This window comes from Triturus cristatus, chromosome 10, assembly GCF_964204655.1.
Source record: "Triturus cristatus chromosome 10, aTriCri1.1, whole genome shotgun sequence".
NCBI lineage: Eukaryota > Metazoa > Chordata > Amphibia > Caudata > Salamandridae > Triturus > Triturus cristatus.
Genome location: NC_140593.1, coordinates 798531057 through 798549205, shown reverse-complemented (window position 1 = coordinate 798549205; position 18149 = coordinate 798531057). Strand labels below are relative to the sequence as shown.

At 43.4% G+C, this 18149-nt stretch overlaps 1 protein-coding gene across 3 annotated transcripts in view; it reads left to right on the top strand.

Moving 5' to 3' along the window:
• ABAT (4-aminobutyrate aminotransferase) overlaps positions 1 to 18149 on the top strand; it is a 499792-nt gene that overhangs the window by 400070 nt on the left and 81573 nt on the right. For all 3 annotated transcript variants that reach the window (XM_085628334.1, XM_085628336.1, XM_085628335.1), the window contains exons 9-11: positions 10241 to 10303; positions 12195 to 12258; positions 15752 to 15900. In XM_085628334.1, the coding sequence (XP_085484460.1) occupies positions 10241 to 10303; positions 12195 to 12258; positions 15752 to 15900 (276 nt within the window). The remainder of the gene's footprint in view (positions 1 to 10240; positions 10304 to 12194; positions 12259 to 15751; positions 15901 to 18149) is intronic.

Below are 18149 nucleotides of genomic sequence, written 5' to 3'. Positions count from 1 at the left end.
AGACTTATACCTGGAAGACACATTCCTGCTGCCTCCAGATGCAGAAAGCGCTTTAAAGCCCCCTTTTTCTGGTTTTTTTTTCATATTACAGAATAAGAGCTACTTGCCGCCAGCTGCATGACTCCTTTCCTAACCAACCTCCCAGTTTACAGGCCCTAGAACAAATTATAACTAACCCATCACCACGTAAATTAGTCACGAGGCTTTACAGCAGTATGCAAAACACCGCTACAGTAATGGAGCCTAAGGAGCTAGTGCTCAGGAACTCCGAACTAGACCCCCAAATAACAACAGAACAACGGAAATATTGCTGTGCCCAATTAAAAATGCAATCCCCTTACTATAAATTGCGTTTAATTCATTTTAAATATCTCCACAGGTCTTATCGCACCCCCTCCCAGCTATACTGTATGGGTCTGAGGCCCACAGAAATTTTCTGGAGGTGCAAAGCGACCTCTGCAACATTCCTGCATGTTGCATGGGAGTGCCCCACTATAGCTTAGTACTAGATAGAGGTCTTCCGTACCATTGCGAAGTCACAAACACACCGCTGCTAGGTCTGTTGGGATTAGTTAAAGATACTCCAGCGAGCCTTCGGAAAATACATACAATGCTATTACTGCTTGCCAAACGCAGAGTGGCTATTCACTGGAGGAAATTGCAAGGAATGGTTTCGAGATATTACATATTGTCAAACCCAACTCTCGTTATTCTGGGAACTCATGCCTGCAGCGTCCAGACCCAAAGATATCTGGAACCCCATGTTGGAGTGCTTAAGTGCACAAGATTCAGTCGATACAAATTTATATATGCAGACCACCGGCACTCTTAATTCCAGTCCCCCACGGTAGAAATGAATCAATGACAGAGTGTGCTGGGTAAATGATCTTGATATTGCAACAGGTGACCAACCCCGGGGATTCTAAAGGCTGTATCCGATATCATTACAATTACTGTCCAGAATTGAATTTTTATAACCGATGTAAATGACTGTCCTAAAGTTTCTGATAATTGATATGTGTTTGTGTAAACAAGTTTTGTATAAGGGATTATGTGCTGTGTCCTGTAAACGTCATCAATATGAAAAATGTAAATAAATAAAAGTAAAAAAAAAAAAAAAGATAGACACTGTTATAAATATTTGGGTCTCCCCTCTCTTTGTGTGTATTGCTAAGTGTTACTCCACCTGTGTCCTATCAATCCATAGGCTTGGGTTGCAGGGCATGTCTGACCAGGTATCTCTGACTCTGGTGGGGAGGTCATCTCGGGTGGATTTGACAGAAATGATACGAGTTCGTTATTACGTGCACATATATTATATGGCGGTCATTGATATTGCATTCACCAACATTCTCATTATTACGTATACATTTGTCATGGCGTACATCGACATCATATTTATTGGAATTGACATTGTTATGTGTACATATATTATGGCGTACATTTGACATTGCATTCACCGGTATTGACATTGTTATGTGTACATATATTATGGCATGCATTACATTGCATTCACCGATATTAATATTCCCCCCTCTAGTTGAATTTTTAACTGCATTATTTTTCTCATTTGTTATAACTGTCACACTATTCAAGGGTGAGTGTGTTTCTATTGTGTCGGCTATCCTTTCTCTAGCTATTTGAAGATTACCTAATTTGAGGACTGTATTTTTACACTAGCAAACCACACAATAGTGGTACAAAAATGACAACCGGAAGCAAAGATGTGCACAGTTTGGTCCCCCACAGGAGGAGCCATTAAAAAGCTATAAAAACAAGTCCTGCTCAGGAGCCACTCCCTCCTTCTTCATGCCAGCTTGTAGATGATGTAGTACTTGGATGGCAAGGATGAGAGTTCCGTTTTCAAGATCATTTACAGGAATAAACGTGCAACAGGAAGGACCAATCTTGGCACACACCCCACCCTCCATCGCCGTCGTCAAGTCCAACACATACCAATGTTGCATCACCATAAGGAAGATGGCTCTTAGTTCTTCCCTGATAACATTTAGGCCTAATTCTGTGTTGTTAATCATTTTCAGTAGTTCCCACCTGGTTATCTGTAATTAGCGGGCATTTGCTTTTGTTCGTATGGTGAAGAAAGGTAAGGACCCTCCCGCATTCACCTGAGTGTCAGAAAACAGTCTGAATTCTTCTGGATTGTCCTGGTACTGAGCCCAGCCAAAATAGTAATCAGTTCTTCTTTTTCTAGCCTGATGCAAACAAGTTGTTTTCTTCTGTAGCCGATGTTGGACCAACTCGGGCAGATCTTCTTCAGGAACGACCAGGGATGGGGTGTGTATGGTCATGAGGGTGCAGAGTCTCCGTCATCTGGGAACGAGCTGTGCATAGGCAGATTCTCTGCATTGCCAGTAGTAAAAAATCAATGTGGAGGTGCCCCATTGCAGTTCTGGTATGTGCAGTATTGCTTCACCATTTTCATTTGTACTGAGCAGTATTGTTCCTTTACCACTGAAACACAAGGAATACATTGTAAGTTTCCGTACAATTAGGGGTTGCCCATTGCCTACCAACCATGTGTACCTATTTATCTCAGTATTCCAGATTTTCTGGCATGGGTTATCTGTGCTGGTGGTTGACTTCCCTCCCATGGGATCCATTCTCCCCAGCATCATCAAGCTGAATTGCCCTACACTGGATTTACATATTTAGGGCTCCATTTGTCATTTAGAAAGACCGCCCCAAATATGTTAAGGGACACCCTGGGACGGCAAATGGAGGCAGGAGTGAACATATTTGTGCACTGGTGCAGTAGTTCTGCTACCTTTAAGAAGCTCTTTTCTATGAAGTCTTGGGGCCAAACAGTCTCCTCCCCTACAGTCCCCCTTCTGTTCATCCTGTCTAGCTTGGTTTGAATGTTGCTAGGTTCGGTAAAAAGGTATAGTGCTGTGCGGTTGTTCTCTTTCCGGGTAATGTTTAATACTGCTCTATGGGGTTCTACTCTGTTGGGTTGTATCTTGTTCCTAATCCTACATAGGTACAGATGGATGAGACATTTTGCTCTATCGGGGTCTATCTCTTGAGATAAGTAAAGCCTGTCTGCACCTTCCTGCTGCCTCCAGATGCAGAAAGCGCTTTAAAGCCCCCTTTTTCTGGTTTTTTTTTCATATTACAGAATAAGAGCTACTTGCCGCCAGCTGCATGACTCCTTTCCTAACCAACCTCCCAGTTTACAGGCCCTAGAACAAATTATAACTAACCCATCACCCACGCCAGTCCCGGTCGTAAAAAGCCTTGGCATAAAAAATAGATGCAAACCTCACCATGTCGAACCAAGTGTCCACAAGTGACGGGCACATGCTACCCCTTACTGCAGCAGCTGCACTGACTCCCCATCAAACAGAGAGCCAGGTTCAAAGGTCTCTGCATTGCTCACAAAGCCATAGTCTACATCAAGGAGTGCCTCGAGAACTATGTGCCAGGACGTACCCTCCACTCATCCGAGGAAGGCCTACTGGCCTGGCCGCGCTTCAATACTACCTCCAAAGGGGGCAGAGCCTTCTCTGTAGTGATCCCTCACCTGTGGAATGGGATACCGGAGAGCTTACGCAGGGAACCCACCCTTCTCCCCTTTAGGAAAAAAATTAAGACTCTCCTTTTTTTAGAACCCTTGGGCACAGCATAGGCCCAGACCGGGTGTTTGTATATCTGATCTTTAGCGGGGTTTATTCTCTCTCTCACAGCACTAAGAGACCTGTCGGTGAACATGCCCTCTATAAATCCCAGTTAACAATAACATATATAAAACGACCTGTTTGTGGCTTGGGTGCCTTTGTGGTCATGTGCTGATACCATGTGTAGTGTAAGAGTGTGCTATGTAGTGCATGAGAGCACCCCAGCTAGACAGAGAGTGTACCAAAATACATAACTTTGAAAACAATTGTAAGTTTTGTGAAAGTCTCCAGGGGAGATATCTATTGTCTGTGTGCCAAGGGGTGTCTTGGTGAAGTGCAAAATATAGTTTGTTTGTAAAAAAGTGTGCGTAAAGGCAGATTGCGCTTGAGCAATTTGGGCCAGGTTGAAGTCCTTTTGGGAGCTACGGCTGAAGGGGTGTCGGGCTGCTGTAAAGATGGTGCACATGTGGCTCGATTGCGGAACTGTTTGGATAAGTTTTGTGAATTGCAGGTTAGCTTGGAAAAATCACATATCGGTATACAGTTTTCAGGAAATTCCTGTGCCTCCTTTACAGGGGTAAATTCTATATCTGTAGCTTCACTATGCATGAAACGTTTTAGAGTAGCACTGGAAGGAGGTGGCAGTACTTTTAGAGAATGGTGGGGTTAGGTTTGCTTTAGGGTTATTATGTAGGTACTTTGCCCCCCCCCCCCCCTCGCTATGGCAGGGGAGAGTACTTCACTTTGAGAGCTGCTTCCTTTAAATGTATGTGTGTGTTGTTTTATCGGTGTGGGGGTATCCTTTTTACCTGCATGGGTTTTGTGCAATGTGAAGGGAAGTAGATTTATAATGATTTTTAGGGGCTTTGCGGGTAATGGTGATGTTTCCGTTGTCATGTGGCATGTAATGAAGTTCTCCCAAATGTAGTTGGATGGTTAGTTTATATGTTTTTCTGGAAAGTTCCGGGTTTCGGGGCTACTTTTGGGCTTCTTTGATCGGGTTCTGTTGGGCTTTTACCTATGCTTTTGGGCAGTGCTCATTCTAATGTCGTGTGCAGGAGGTAGTTGGGGGGTTGTTCGTGGCCCCATTATGGCTGTGCAGGGGAGTGGCTGGGATTGTGCTTATATGCTGTGCTTTCGATGAGAGTCAGGTGCGCTGTCAGGACTTGTGATTAGCCCGATGCGGGTAATGCTAATGGCTTTGATGGATTTGCTCTACGGACTGTATTTCATGTTATTGCTTGCTTTGGAGTTTTGAGGACATCTTTGTGCTAGGTGTGCGGGAAACCTGGCTGCCGACACTGGAGCGTCTATCTCGTTTTGGACCTGTAAGGGGGCCTCCATTTGGTGGAAACCCTGGGGCTTTTAAGATAACTCGTCCAAGGCTGGATTTGGACAAGTGGACCTGTGTGCCGGTTTTTATACACCAGTCTGGCTGCCCTGCCCCCTCGTCAGACTGTCTCCCCCCTGGTGGCATGGCCAGCCAACCCTGCCACGGGGGATCAACAGCGGAGAGAGGCCTAGGCCCCTGCGGGCCCCTGGATGGCAAACTCTAGCTCGGATTCCTGATCAACATAGTGTACTGCGGCCCTAAGGTTGTTCACTAATGCAGATAAGTAAATGTATCTGTAAAGGGTATGAAGGGGAGTCCTCATGTTGGGGGATGGTTTTGGACTTACTGTGTGTTTGCATTCTCTGATTGTGCAGGGGCATTGCTTCCTCAGACAGTCACCCCTCCCTGCTATGTCCCCAGTCATTGTGGGCTGAATTCCCTGTCTGCTGCAGCTTTTGCCTTGTGCTTGACCAACCACCCAGCCCCTGCTGCGGCAGGGTGACTGTTGCCTTATTTACCTGAGGCTGATTGTATCATGCATTTGGATTGCTCTAGGCTTGGTTTTGGGGATTGGTATTCTGTATTGGCTGTCCTAGGATTCTTCCTCCCTGCTCACGATACATTTTTAAGCGGCATCAGTTGGCCCTATGGTCCATTCTGTGACAATAGTAGCACTCTATGAGGTCTGGCTGTAGCCAACTTCGTTGACCTCTGCCACTAGGATTGGGGGGATACCCTCTGTGGTTTGGAGGTGGAGCTCCCTTCAAGACTGGCACCTTTTGTACGTTTCCCTCGAGGGCGGTCTTTTTCAATTTTTGTTGGACCAGCTTGGCAGCGCCTCATTGGGCTCGCTCCTGCTTTTCCCTGTTCTTCTGTCTTTTTCTGTAATAATGTAATATGTGGGCCCTTATTTCTCACCAAGGTTTAGTGTCTAGCCCTACTATGCCATCTAGTCCACTCTGTGTCTCAGTGGGCAGTCCCTTTTTGAGGATGGTGTAGAAGAATGTGACCTGGAGACCTGTGTTTGTCTAGGTCTGCCCTGTTACTTGTCCCCATCATTCCCTCATTCTATCTAGGAACTCAGTCACGGTCTAACCAGGCTTCATGCTCTCTGCCATCAATCCTCCTATGTCTGGGCGGTCAGGTAACATCTCCTTAAGGGCTATCAATATCTGGTGTCTAAATGAGTTGAATGTGGCCTCATTATGCTCCGTGTTGGTAGTGTGACTGTGGGGAAGCCGACTTGCTCTCCGATGAGGCTGCTGAACAGATTTTTGACGTCGCCTATAATTCCCACTGTGTTTTTCTGAAAGCATGAGCTCCACTTTTCTGTCCCGTCCATCAATGGGGGCATGTTCCTGAGCCCTTTTTTGTCAATCTGTGCCCATGGCACATAGATGGTCCCTGACACACCCTTCTGAAGCAGCAGACATATTTTGGCGTAGAGTGACTCTGTCGCATTCGCCCCAATGTAGCGCTCCTATCTTCTTAGACATTCCTGCATATAGTGGAAGTTCCACCCCGGATCTCCCCCTCCGTGCTGTATGCAGTCTTCCATGACGGCTATATCTGCTGGTTCGAAGGATCCCTCCTCTGGCCAGGGTTTATCATAATGGCCCTCCCTTTCATACGAGCGGGCTAGCAGGTGGAAAATTGGTTGCGCAAAGGCCTTACCTTCTTTTCTGGACGCTACCTTTCTAGGGATCAGTTTGTCTGACCGGCGTGTTTGGAGGGAGCTGAGAATGTCCTTGTCGTCTCTCTCCTTGTGCGTGCGTAAAGTTGCAATTCTGCTTCTCCTATGTCTTAAATGTGTTTCAGTTAGACTGCCCTGATTGCTTATTTCTTGGTTGGCCTCTCTCCGATGAGGATGATCAGGTGGGGTTCGGTTTTCTGTTAGGGGTCTCTCTTCTGACTCTTCCCCAGGTTCATCCTCGTGGAGCCCAGGGCTTAACTCTGGTTTCCTCCAGGGGAGAGTGTATTGTTCTTCCTTTCCTTTGGGCTTCCCAGGTGAAAGCCCTTTCTCTCGCTATCCTCAACTCTTGCCTCTTCTCTAACTCCCATGTGGCTGCCTCCTTTGTTCAGTGCTGTATGCAGTTCTCCTTGGTAGTGTTTTGACCTCAAGCTCACTCGCTGAAGCTTCCTCTGACACCTGATCATAACCTGGGGGAGCATATCCTAAGCGCCCTCCCCCCTCAGTGTCGGATCTCAGAGACTGGGACCCCTATCCTCCCCCCCCACTGGTGGTGTGATTATCCAGAACTGCTTTGAACCTCCCTCTAACTCTGGAGCATTCGGTGGGGTGGTTTGGACCATGTGCTCCTCGTTCCGCTGGGGGTTGACGGGTCTGATGGATGGGGGGGGGGGTTAAAATTTGGGGGAGCCTGCCCCAGACTGGGAGGGGGCTGGCCTTGCCTGGGCTGGTTGGTCTGGTAGTCTCCCAACCCTGGGTCTAGTAACTTACTGCCCAGTGGGGGGCCGACAGGTGGATTGGCGTAACCCAGTGCAGTGGCAGCTGCGATAGCAGGCATCAGAGAGTGCACCTCCCTGCCGGTGTATGGTGAGGGAGGTGTGGTTGCCTTGCTTGCATGTTCGAGGACAACTTTGCAGGATGGTGCCACCTCAATGATGCCCCGTAGTTCTAGTAGGGCCTCTCGTTTAATGCCTTGGTATGTGTGTGCCACTCACTGCAGTGTTTTTATAGCTTCCTAGCCTGTGTGGGGAATCTCATTTGCATGTGGTGTAGCTGTGACTCCATGATGAGTTAGAATACATTTCAATGAATTTGTACATTTCAGACGTTCTCGAGTTTTAAATGATTCCAAATTATCGTCTGATTGTGGGTAAATTGTGTAACAAGGTTTTATGCCCGGAACAATTAGAGGATATGAGCCCTCTTAAGGAAAACAGTGCACATAAAAACACCTAACCGTAGACAAAGACAATGCAATGAAATAATAACCTGTAAGAAAGTGCAATGGTTAGTTCAGAACAATATGATTACTTTTTAGCACCAAAATAGCAAATGTGGAGTACTGACTTGTGAGAAAAAATGGTTACTATTTCATAGATGCATAAACTGACTAACAGGACATAACATTTCAATATAAAGTACAATTGCAAAATTTAACAGCACCACAACATCGACAATGCATAAATTGAAAACCTTAAATGAAAAAAGAAGAGAGTGACAGGAAAAAGGATTATTTCATCAAAGGTCTGAGTTTTTCTCTAACATCCGAATTACACCCTATATCACACCCAGGGGTCATGCGTACCATCTGTGTGACACTCAGCAGTCCAAGTGAAAAAACACACCTCTTCACTTCTTGCAGACACGATCAGTGTTAAGAAACCACATTTCCCTAAGAAAACTCCTTTATACTAAAAAATAAGATCGGCTGGTGACCCTGTATCACATCCAGGGCCTTTGCGTACCATTTGTGTAATGCTCACTGGTCAAAGCAAAGAAAATAAATAAGTGACCCTATATTACACCCAGGACCTATTCGTACCATCTGGGTAACGCTCAGCGTCAAAGCGAAGAAATTTAAAAAGCAACCCATTATCACACCTAGGGCCTATGCGAGCCACCTGTATAATGGCCAGTGATCCAAGTGAACTAAACTATAAACTACCTTCACCTTCCCTAGCGTGCTGATTAAGGAAATAGTGATCTACGAGTTTGTCCTAGTTTGCCACATGCTGGGACTAAGGATCAGATGTAGTCTCTTACCTTGTGAAGGCGGCCTCTGGATGGACCTCCGCACCACGAATTCAGTAAAACGTTTAATCAATGATAGCGTCTGCTCACCGGTCTTGTAGCGAAGATGTGAATCTATTCGGGCAGGGGTCCTTGTCCTTTGACAACAGTTAGGCTCAATAAACCAATCTCTCCTATCTGGCTCGCCAAAATGTTGCTCAGTTATTAATTTACCTTGAAAAAAGAAAAAGGAAAATTGCGTTTGGCAAAACAGGAACAAGTTGGTTTAATTAAACGCAGCAGTCGGGAGAGCAGCAACAGAAGCTTGTCTAAAGTCTGTCTTGATGTGCAGAGTTTTTGGCCCGGCATTATATACAGTTCTTGAAGTACCATAAACTGATTACACATTCGTGTAGAGCATGTAAATCCAAGCCTAATCATTAACCATTAATTCTACCATCTAATAAGGGGACAAAGGTGTCTCTCGACTTTGTGGAGCCCAATGCGGTCCAGTGTGTATGTGTCCAGATGTCCGGCAGGGAAGCCCTTGATTACTGCATGTAGTGTGCATGCTGTGTTCTGATTGGCTGAGTGTTCCGAACCATATGTGGTATCTGAATTTGTGGTATTTTGGGATTGCGCGCCCCTTTGGCCACACATGTTTTATTGGAACCAGTCTACTTGGACCTTTTGTGATGTAGCTGCCTATCTGTGGGATTGATCTGGGTTTTCCCTGTTCGTGCTTTGGTAATCGGGTTAAGTGTAACCCCACTTGTGACCTATCAATCGGTAGGCTTGGGTCGCAGGCTCTGTTGACCACGACTCAGGGTTGATGGAGAGGCCCTCTCAGGTGGATTCAACAGCAATGATATGAGTTTTTTATTATGTGTACATATAACATGTCGGTCATTGATATTGCATTTACTGACATTCTCATTATTATGCGTACATTTGTCATGGCGTACATCGTCATCGGATTTACTGGAATTGACATTGTTATGTGTACATATATTATGGCGTACATTTGACATTACATTCACCGGTATTGACATTGTTATGTGTACATATATTATGCCGTACAGTGACATTGCATTTACCGATATTAACAATAATATTAATGATCACGAAATAATAACCATATTTCCTGGTGAGACTAGTCTAATCTCAGTTGTTGAAGCTTCATTCCAACTCATTTCTGTACTCATTTTCCTGGTAAAATAAAGTTAAATATACTTTCCAAAGGACCACATTTTAATTGTAAATGGAACATGGATTTCAGGCTTTTTGGTCTATCTACAGTATCGTTTTTATTTGACTTTTTATACATGATCCGTGCTATGAATAAAGTGCCATGGGGGGCACATGATGTGCCTTAGGTATGGGGTGCCAGGTTGCCCGTATCTGCCTGAAGTATTGCACCATTTCCATGTGACTGTGTTCATATCTCATTTTTCCTTGGGTGCGCTAACTCCATGTCTGACCTTGAATGAATTTTGAAGGCTTAATAAAGTGTTTGTTTTAGCAACTGCTTTGAATTCTGAATTATTTCCCTATTCCCATATATTTTTTCAGAATAAGGAGAGGGGGCACAGTAAAGTCTCAAAGGAGGAGCTCGAAACATGCATGATAAACCAGGTAAATGTCTTAAAACTTTTTCTGTTGGCTTGTTACTACCAGTGGGTAATCTATTTATTTATTTAGCGTATTGTGTTTCAGACTTAGATGCCTAGCAATCATATAATAATAGTAAAACGTAACCTACAAAATAAATGGAAAACCAAAAATATTGATAGAATGTCACCCGCAAAAAACAATAATAATGTAATGGAACATACTAGTAATTTAAAAAATCTCCTATAAAAATGTATGGTAAAAAGGACTGCTTTAAAATCAATGGAATTGCAATTTTAGTTCCAGGTCAGGTACCTTTAGAATAACAAGTATCCAAGCTGTAGGTGAACACCTCAGAGTTGCAACATTCTGGAGGCCCTATTAGACTGTGGCTCAATGATTAGAGCGGCAGACCCTGATGCAGAGGTCTAGCCCGGGACCAGGGTTCAATTCCCCGCCTTGGCGGGTCTTGGGCTCAAAAATTCCACGGACCTGATAATTCTTGCCTCGGTGCCATTCCAATCATGGAGTCCCACTCTGCAACTCTGGGCAATAGCTTGCTTAATCTCCACAACGGCCCCCACAACGCTAAGGATGTCTGGCCTCCACCTTGGGGGTGCCCAGGAGTGGACGCCTCACAAGGAAAGCCAGGATGGGTTCCACAGCGGTATTCGTACAAGCGCCTTGAGACCCTTGCGGGTGAGTAGTGCGCTATACAAGTATCAATTTTATTTATGTTTAGACTGTGGGTTCCAGGAGGTCATATGCAATTTGGAAGAGCTCCGGGTCAAGTGCCAACATTTAGTCCCAGACCTCCAGGACGGAGGCACATTTTCCTTTACTAATCTTTCGAGTATATTCTGGAGAGTACTGCAGTGACCCTGCTCACTAATGGGAAACACTGCGGGGGTTTCTACCACAAAACCCTGTCTGCACAGGGACAGGTTTGCTACATATAGCGGATTCGCTCAGGGCCACAGCACTGCAGCTGACAGGAATCACACAGGCCAGCAGCTTCCTTTTTAATCTCAGTCCTGGGCTGCGCCCTGAGATTTTTACTCCACAGGTGCTCACAGAATTTCTCTTCAACCCTTGATCATCATGAGAGGCAGTCCTGCTGGACTACTTATGGAAATATTCACCTATGCCACTGTAGGAAAAGCATCTTACTGATTCTAAAATAACTCTCATACATTTAAAAAAAAAAAATTGTACCAACAAGATGCAAGACAAGTTATGTAGGATTTCTTTCCAGGCTTCCAGAACCTCACAAAGGCACCTGGTAAAAAATATGAAAATAACTTGTCTGTCCTTCCAGTTCCAAAAACCCTTGCCTCTGGCAATTGAATGTCAACAGTAACTTTAAAATGCTCTTTCACAAGTGATATTGGCCAAAGAGTGGTGGCGCTATTGTTTTATTCTGTTCTACTTCATTGCCACTTAAAAAGAGTGGACCACACAGCCCTCTGAAAATCACCCCTGGGAATGTATCTTGTTTGATGTCAAATAAATACAGAAAATCCAAAACATTTTGACCATTACATCACAGTGCCCGTGGGCTGTGGCTTGGGGAGTTGAAGGAGAGGTGGGCTGGGGGTTACATTGAGGTAACGAGGGCTCTACTTAAAGAACTTCACTCGTCTCTACTCCTTGCCCCCTTATTCTTGTTTGGCTTTTCCAGAAGGCTTTTAGTGGTAAAGAGCAGGAAGCTCGGATTCATGTTGTCCGTCTTGTTAACAGACTATTCTTTGGCTTTATTGTGAAATATCTTAGTAAGGGGATGCAGAGTTACTTCATAATGAGATTTTTATGGGGAATGTTATCTTGTCTACTGTGTTCTTAATGTACTAATGTGTATCTTTTCTGTTTGTGTGGCTACATCGCCACCTAGTGTAAACTCTGATTTTGTCTTCAGCTCCCCGGCTGTCCGGACTACAGTATACTGTCCTTCATGGGAGCATTCCACGGAAGAACCATGGGTATGACAACCAAACAGAAATGTGTTTATTACCATTTCTTTTTTCATTGTATGTGCAGACGAGTTGCAGTAGCACTCCTTGTGGGGGTAAAGAGCCCCATTACAGCCCTGATCTCTCTTTTCTTTGTTTTAAAAGTTTTCTTAACTCATCCTCTTTTGAGATGTGTCAACCGCCTTGGAATCCTTTTCACCCTCACAATATGCAGATACGTCTCGTAGAAGTCAGTGAGATGACCCCCTGCATTCCTTTCCTACACACCAAACAATTGTTTCCCTCCATTTGTTTCAGTGTGTTCGCCCTCCACTAACACCCGACTTCACCATTTTATGGGAACAATTCAGTGCTTGCTCACAGGCCTGCAGGTATTTCCCTTCTCGTTAGAAAACTACTGTTTCCAGATAAAATGGGATTGTCAGAGAACTGGTAATTACGGGGGCATGTCCCGTGCAAAAAGCAGGGTGAAACATGTCCGGAAAATTAGTGTCAATTTGTATTACCCGCAGAACCTTATTTGCCCGGTGGGCACCACCAGCACTTATTTTAGTATAGTCATCAACAGGAGCTGCCCCGAAGATCAAATATTAAAAGTAAATAGGACGCGTAATTGTGGCTTTACTGCGCCATCTTGTGGTAAAATTAGAAACTGCAGTAGTTAAAAAGATTAATGGTGCCAGGCAATGCGCGTGATATTATGCTTTTAAAGTGCAGTATTGTTCTATATACACAGCAAAGGACGTTGACACTCTCAGCCATCACCAATGTGCACCTTCCGTCGCCATACACGAAGGTTGCTATGAATTACAGGTTCACGCTCCTATTGGATGTGGACACGCCCCTGGTGGAATTAGGGGGCAGCTCCTAACAAAATTGTGGGTACCAGCACTTATTATTTATTGATTTATTATTATTATTAACTTTACATAGACCCAAAGCACTCATTAGGTGCCCGCCACTGGCACTGCTTAGTGCCGGGGTTTCAAAATACCGCGATTCCATCTAATTTTTCTTTTTTCCACCATCCTGCGCTTCGTGTCCTTTTATTACACTCTTGTGGGTTATTGTTAATCCATGCTTTGTCCCTTGGCCCCTGTTAACCTATCTTTTTCGTCCTCGTTCATTCCCTTTATTTTCAGCCACTCGTGTGCTTGGTCTGAAAATGAAAAATACGTTTCAAACCCCACAAATGATTGCCGATGGCAACCACCTACAACCACTTGCACAACTGAAGCACCGCCCCTTTCCTACTGCTTGCAAGCAGTACTAGATACATACTCTAAATACTGAGCTTTTAAAAGTGTATATCATTGTAGCCTTTCCTGGTTATAGAAGCTAGGCAAATTACACACAGTATCAACAAATGTTAATGAAGGTGTTCCAGCCACCAGTTTTCAATGAAGGTGATTTAATAAAAGCTTCAGTGACCCATCATTGAGGTTGAAGGCTGCATTTTCTCACCTACTTAAATTTCATTTGGGAGACAAAGAGATATACTACTTTTCTGCTCCTCTATGTTTTCAGTATACCATAGCGGTATTGTATGAAAAAGTGAGTTGGAATGTTTCTTTTTTGGTATGCCTTATGCCTTGACATCTTATTAAAGGATGTTTTGTATTCATCTAGAGATAACAACTTGACAGTAGGTTTCTGATGTATGCTATCGAGGGATGGAATAACTGACAGTCACATATTATTTAACTATGTCCTTACCGAAATTATAAGGGATTATTATTAATCAAGTAACATTGAGCAGTTAAATTGGAAGACACTGGATAATTTGACAAATACGTTGATGTGGGATGAAAAGGCGTCAAAAAGGCATAAGCATGTGTATAATTATATTAATTCAAACTATGAAAGGAACAAAAATTGTTATTTTTATGGGAGACTTTTGCCAAATGCATAATTTAAAATGCTACTGTCTTGTTTGTTTTTTTGGTTGTTCAGAATTCTGACCAATAACATTTTGTGAGTCCATGAAATTTTGACACAGAAATGTAACCACCAAGTAAAAAAGTGGCATACTAGCTGGGATTCATTTGGCTGTGACTACATTTCTTTACTGTTATGTAGGAATTCACTCCAGTGAGTCTAACATTTGCCTCACTCGATGATTACATTTTCGATTCATTTCAAATATACATATAACTCTGAGGAGTGTGGTCCATAATGACAACACTCAAAGCTGTAAAAATTGGCCATGAAGGAACTTGCTGTGTCCTGTAACTGGTGCCTGGTTTGCTGCTTTTTTACTTTATTAATAATATCCCAGACAAAGCCTGCTGTAATGGTTGTCCTGTTTTGTCCAGTTGTGCAGAAGAAAACCTTTTAGATGAGGATAACTCCTACATGAATAACAACAAAAGCCGCAGTACTTTATTCGGCTTTTGTAAAAAACCATAAAAGTCAAGTATACCAGGTATCTACTAAGGCGCCATATTTGTAGAACATGGTTGCATGACGTTTCAACGCATTCCGTTGCAACGCATGCCTTTTCCACGCATGCGTTACAACGTGAATGCCTTTTCCACGAATATTCTTTACATCGAAAATCCCTTTACCACGCATACCTTTACAACGATTTTCGTTGTATAGCTATGCATGATAATGGCATTTTCATAGTTAAGGTTTTAAATTTAGTATAAAATTATACACTCGCCTCTTTTCTTTTCTTTCTATGGACGGATTTCTTTTTCTTTCGCTGTTTTCTTTTGTCCTTTTTCTATTTTTTGTTAATGCAGTACGTAGACGCACCTACGCAATAACGTTGTTAATGATGCTCCTCACCCGAAGGACAAGACGCTCAGAAGAGCGTTGATCAGGTAAAAAAAAATGTTTTTGGGGGGGAGACCCCCCAAACCCCCTTTTTTATTTTTACCTTTAACTCACATTCCTTTACTATGCATCTCGTAGTAAAGGAATGCGTGGTAAAGGTCATACGTGGTAACCACGCATGCGTTGTAAAGCATGCGTGGTTAAGTGTATGCGTGGAAACGCCCGCGTTGTAGTGGCCGTTTCCCGTAGAACATCTGCCGTAAGATACACTGCTTCAATAAAATACATGAGATTAAAAATTAAAAAGAATACAAGGTAAAAAGGGAATACCAAAATTACATCACCTCCATCCCTGATCCACCCTCAGCAATTAATCACAACTGGATCTAAGCCTAACTGCGGACTTAAAAAAACTAAGAACATAAAATACAGTATTCCCTGAAAGTATTGATTAAAAAAATGAAAGCGCGACACACTTTTCTAAAATTTGCCTGTTTTAAAATAGGGATAATGTAGGTCTTCCTCTGTAGCTCATAAAAGCTACAAAACATTAAAAAATGGAGCATATCCTTTGGAGACTTGCGTCGCAGCCAGAGGGTAACAGATTCTGACCTTTACTCTGCCAACGCACATCACTTCCCTCCACTCCATCACTTTCACTTGTGAGAGTACTTTTTTTCTGCACTAAAAGAAGCTGTGAATGTGTTTTCTCCTTGTGTAGGTTGTTTGGCAGCTACTCATTCCAAAGCAATACACAAGTTAGACATCCCTTCTTTTGACTGGCCCATTGCCCCGTTTCCAAGGCTGAAGTACCCACTGGAGGAGTTTGTGAAAGAGAACCACGAAGAAGAGGCGCGCTGTTTAGAAGAGGTAAAGCAATTTTCCTTGGATGAACTTTTGCTTTTGAAGCATATTTTTTGATCTTGTATCAAACATATTTAAACTGCACATGGAGCACACCTTTGTTTTCTACATGTTTTTCTCCCAAAGATGCTCTAATTTATTTGCTTCCTTAAGGCTGCTGACCTGTGGGAAATAGAAGCTGGTTCCTCACAGCTGAAAGTTAGTTTTTATTCACTGGAATTTGACAGAGGCTGAAGGAACGAGTCAGGCTCTCTATCACAAATAAAAAAAAAGCCTAAACAAGGTTAAGGTCCCTACAGATAATACCTGCTGAGAAACTCGATAGCCGACAACCGATAATTCTCATTCAAACTCCTTTTTGAAAATAAATTCTCATATGCTCTTGACTTTCATCTTTAACTTCACCTCTGCCTAAAATGTGGCTTGTGTGTGTCACATGCCAGGGTGTAGTTAGCATTGGTGCAGCAGGTGCAGTGGCACCAGAGTCCAGAGCCCTGAGGGGCTCACTCAACACTGATATTTGCTGTATTTTACTATCCCAACAGTCAAAGGGGCCATTTTACGTCCATTTTCCAGGGTCCCTGGCCTCCTTGCTTAATAATGGTGACACAAATGCTTTCCTGTCCACCATCATCTCACACATTCTGACATAATTACTGACTTACCTAGTAACTCCTTACAGTATATCAGTATTGGCTATTTAGCCATGGCTAGCAATTATGTGGGACGATCACTGTCCCATATTTTTTTAAAACCTTAATTATTAAAACAATTTTCTGGTCAGCGTATAACTAAATCCTGTATATTAAATATATCCTTCGGGGCTAAAGTCCATCACCCAGGACATGAAGTATGGAAGTAGTCCTCGATTTTCTAGATGTTGCCAGTTGCCCTCCCCGATTAGCAGTGTCCAATTTGAAGGCGGACTAACTTGCCATCTTAGGGGCACTTTTGTTCTTCTCACCAGGAGAAGCTGCTGACTTGACTGGTGGTAAATCCACAATCTTGGAAAGTTTCAGGCAACAGTTTCTTTTTTTATGGCTAAGAATTTCGCTGCAAGTCTCCCAATTGGTGGTCTTACCACACATCTTACACTACCAGGTTTAGAAGTTTGCTTCACAGATTCCTTTCTACAAAATCCAATAAATCAAATTTGGCAGCACATTATTTTGATTTGGAAGAAATTGTAGTGCTTCGCCACCTAAAGCTGTTTTTGTTTCTTTTTGCTGATTACCAGCATCTCTACGTTTTCCATCTTTCTATGAACCCTTTTTGGCCGTATCTGAATATGTATCCATGATCCTTGTGTACTGGTACATGCAGATCTTTCAGTTTGCATTCTTTATGCGTTTATAAATCTCGAGTTCTGTGTTGTAATTTTTAACCGCCATGAATCTCTCTGTATCTGTCCTGGTTGTCTCCATCCTTCCGAAGAGACATTTATTGCTTAGTTCAACTTCTAAGATATGCAAGCAATCTGGTGACCAAAGGAATTCCTTTTTTATCCAGCTGAGGTTGATCTAACCCAGGGATACTCAAAGTATATCCATGGGGCCACTGACAGCTCTCCTGACAGGTGCGGCCAGCACAGGAAAGAGTGGTGGGGCAGGGGCAGGGTGGGGCGGGGGAAGTCGACATACGACAGGATAGGTAAAATTAAATAAAATAAAATAAAAAAATAAAACCACCTACCTTGCGTTCACAGCATCTCCGAGTCGGTGATGCGGCGAGCGCAAGGTAAGTGTTTTTTTAAATTTAATTTTACCTATCCCGTTGTCTGTCAACTTCCCCCACCCTCCACCGTACTGACCTGCCCCTGCCTCCTGACCTTTGCATGTGGCACCCTGTTGCACATTTACACCGGGCTCCTCTCTACTTGACGGAACACTAACTCAGAAAGCTGGCAAGCATTTATTTATACTTTAACCAAAGGAAAGGAAAAGAAGCAAAAAACATGTACTTTTTTAAAGACATTTTGCTACAAACATGTTAAAATGTGATCAGCTCTGAAGTGTATTTCACTGACGTGCAGAAGTGTTTCACCATAGGACATCAGGTTATAACACTGCACGGAGAGGCATTTACAAGAAGTAATCGTTTTCAAACTTGTAGTTAGAAACATTCATGCCTTCCCTCCATTAGTGAACCAAGAGAGAAGTTACTTGTCTTGTGCACCCTCTGGGTAGCCTAGGTTGCTGTTATACTTGGAACAGCATTATAGTTTATTAAACCAAACACAAGAGAAGGTTTTGTAC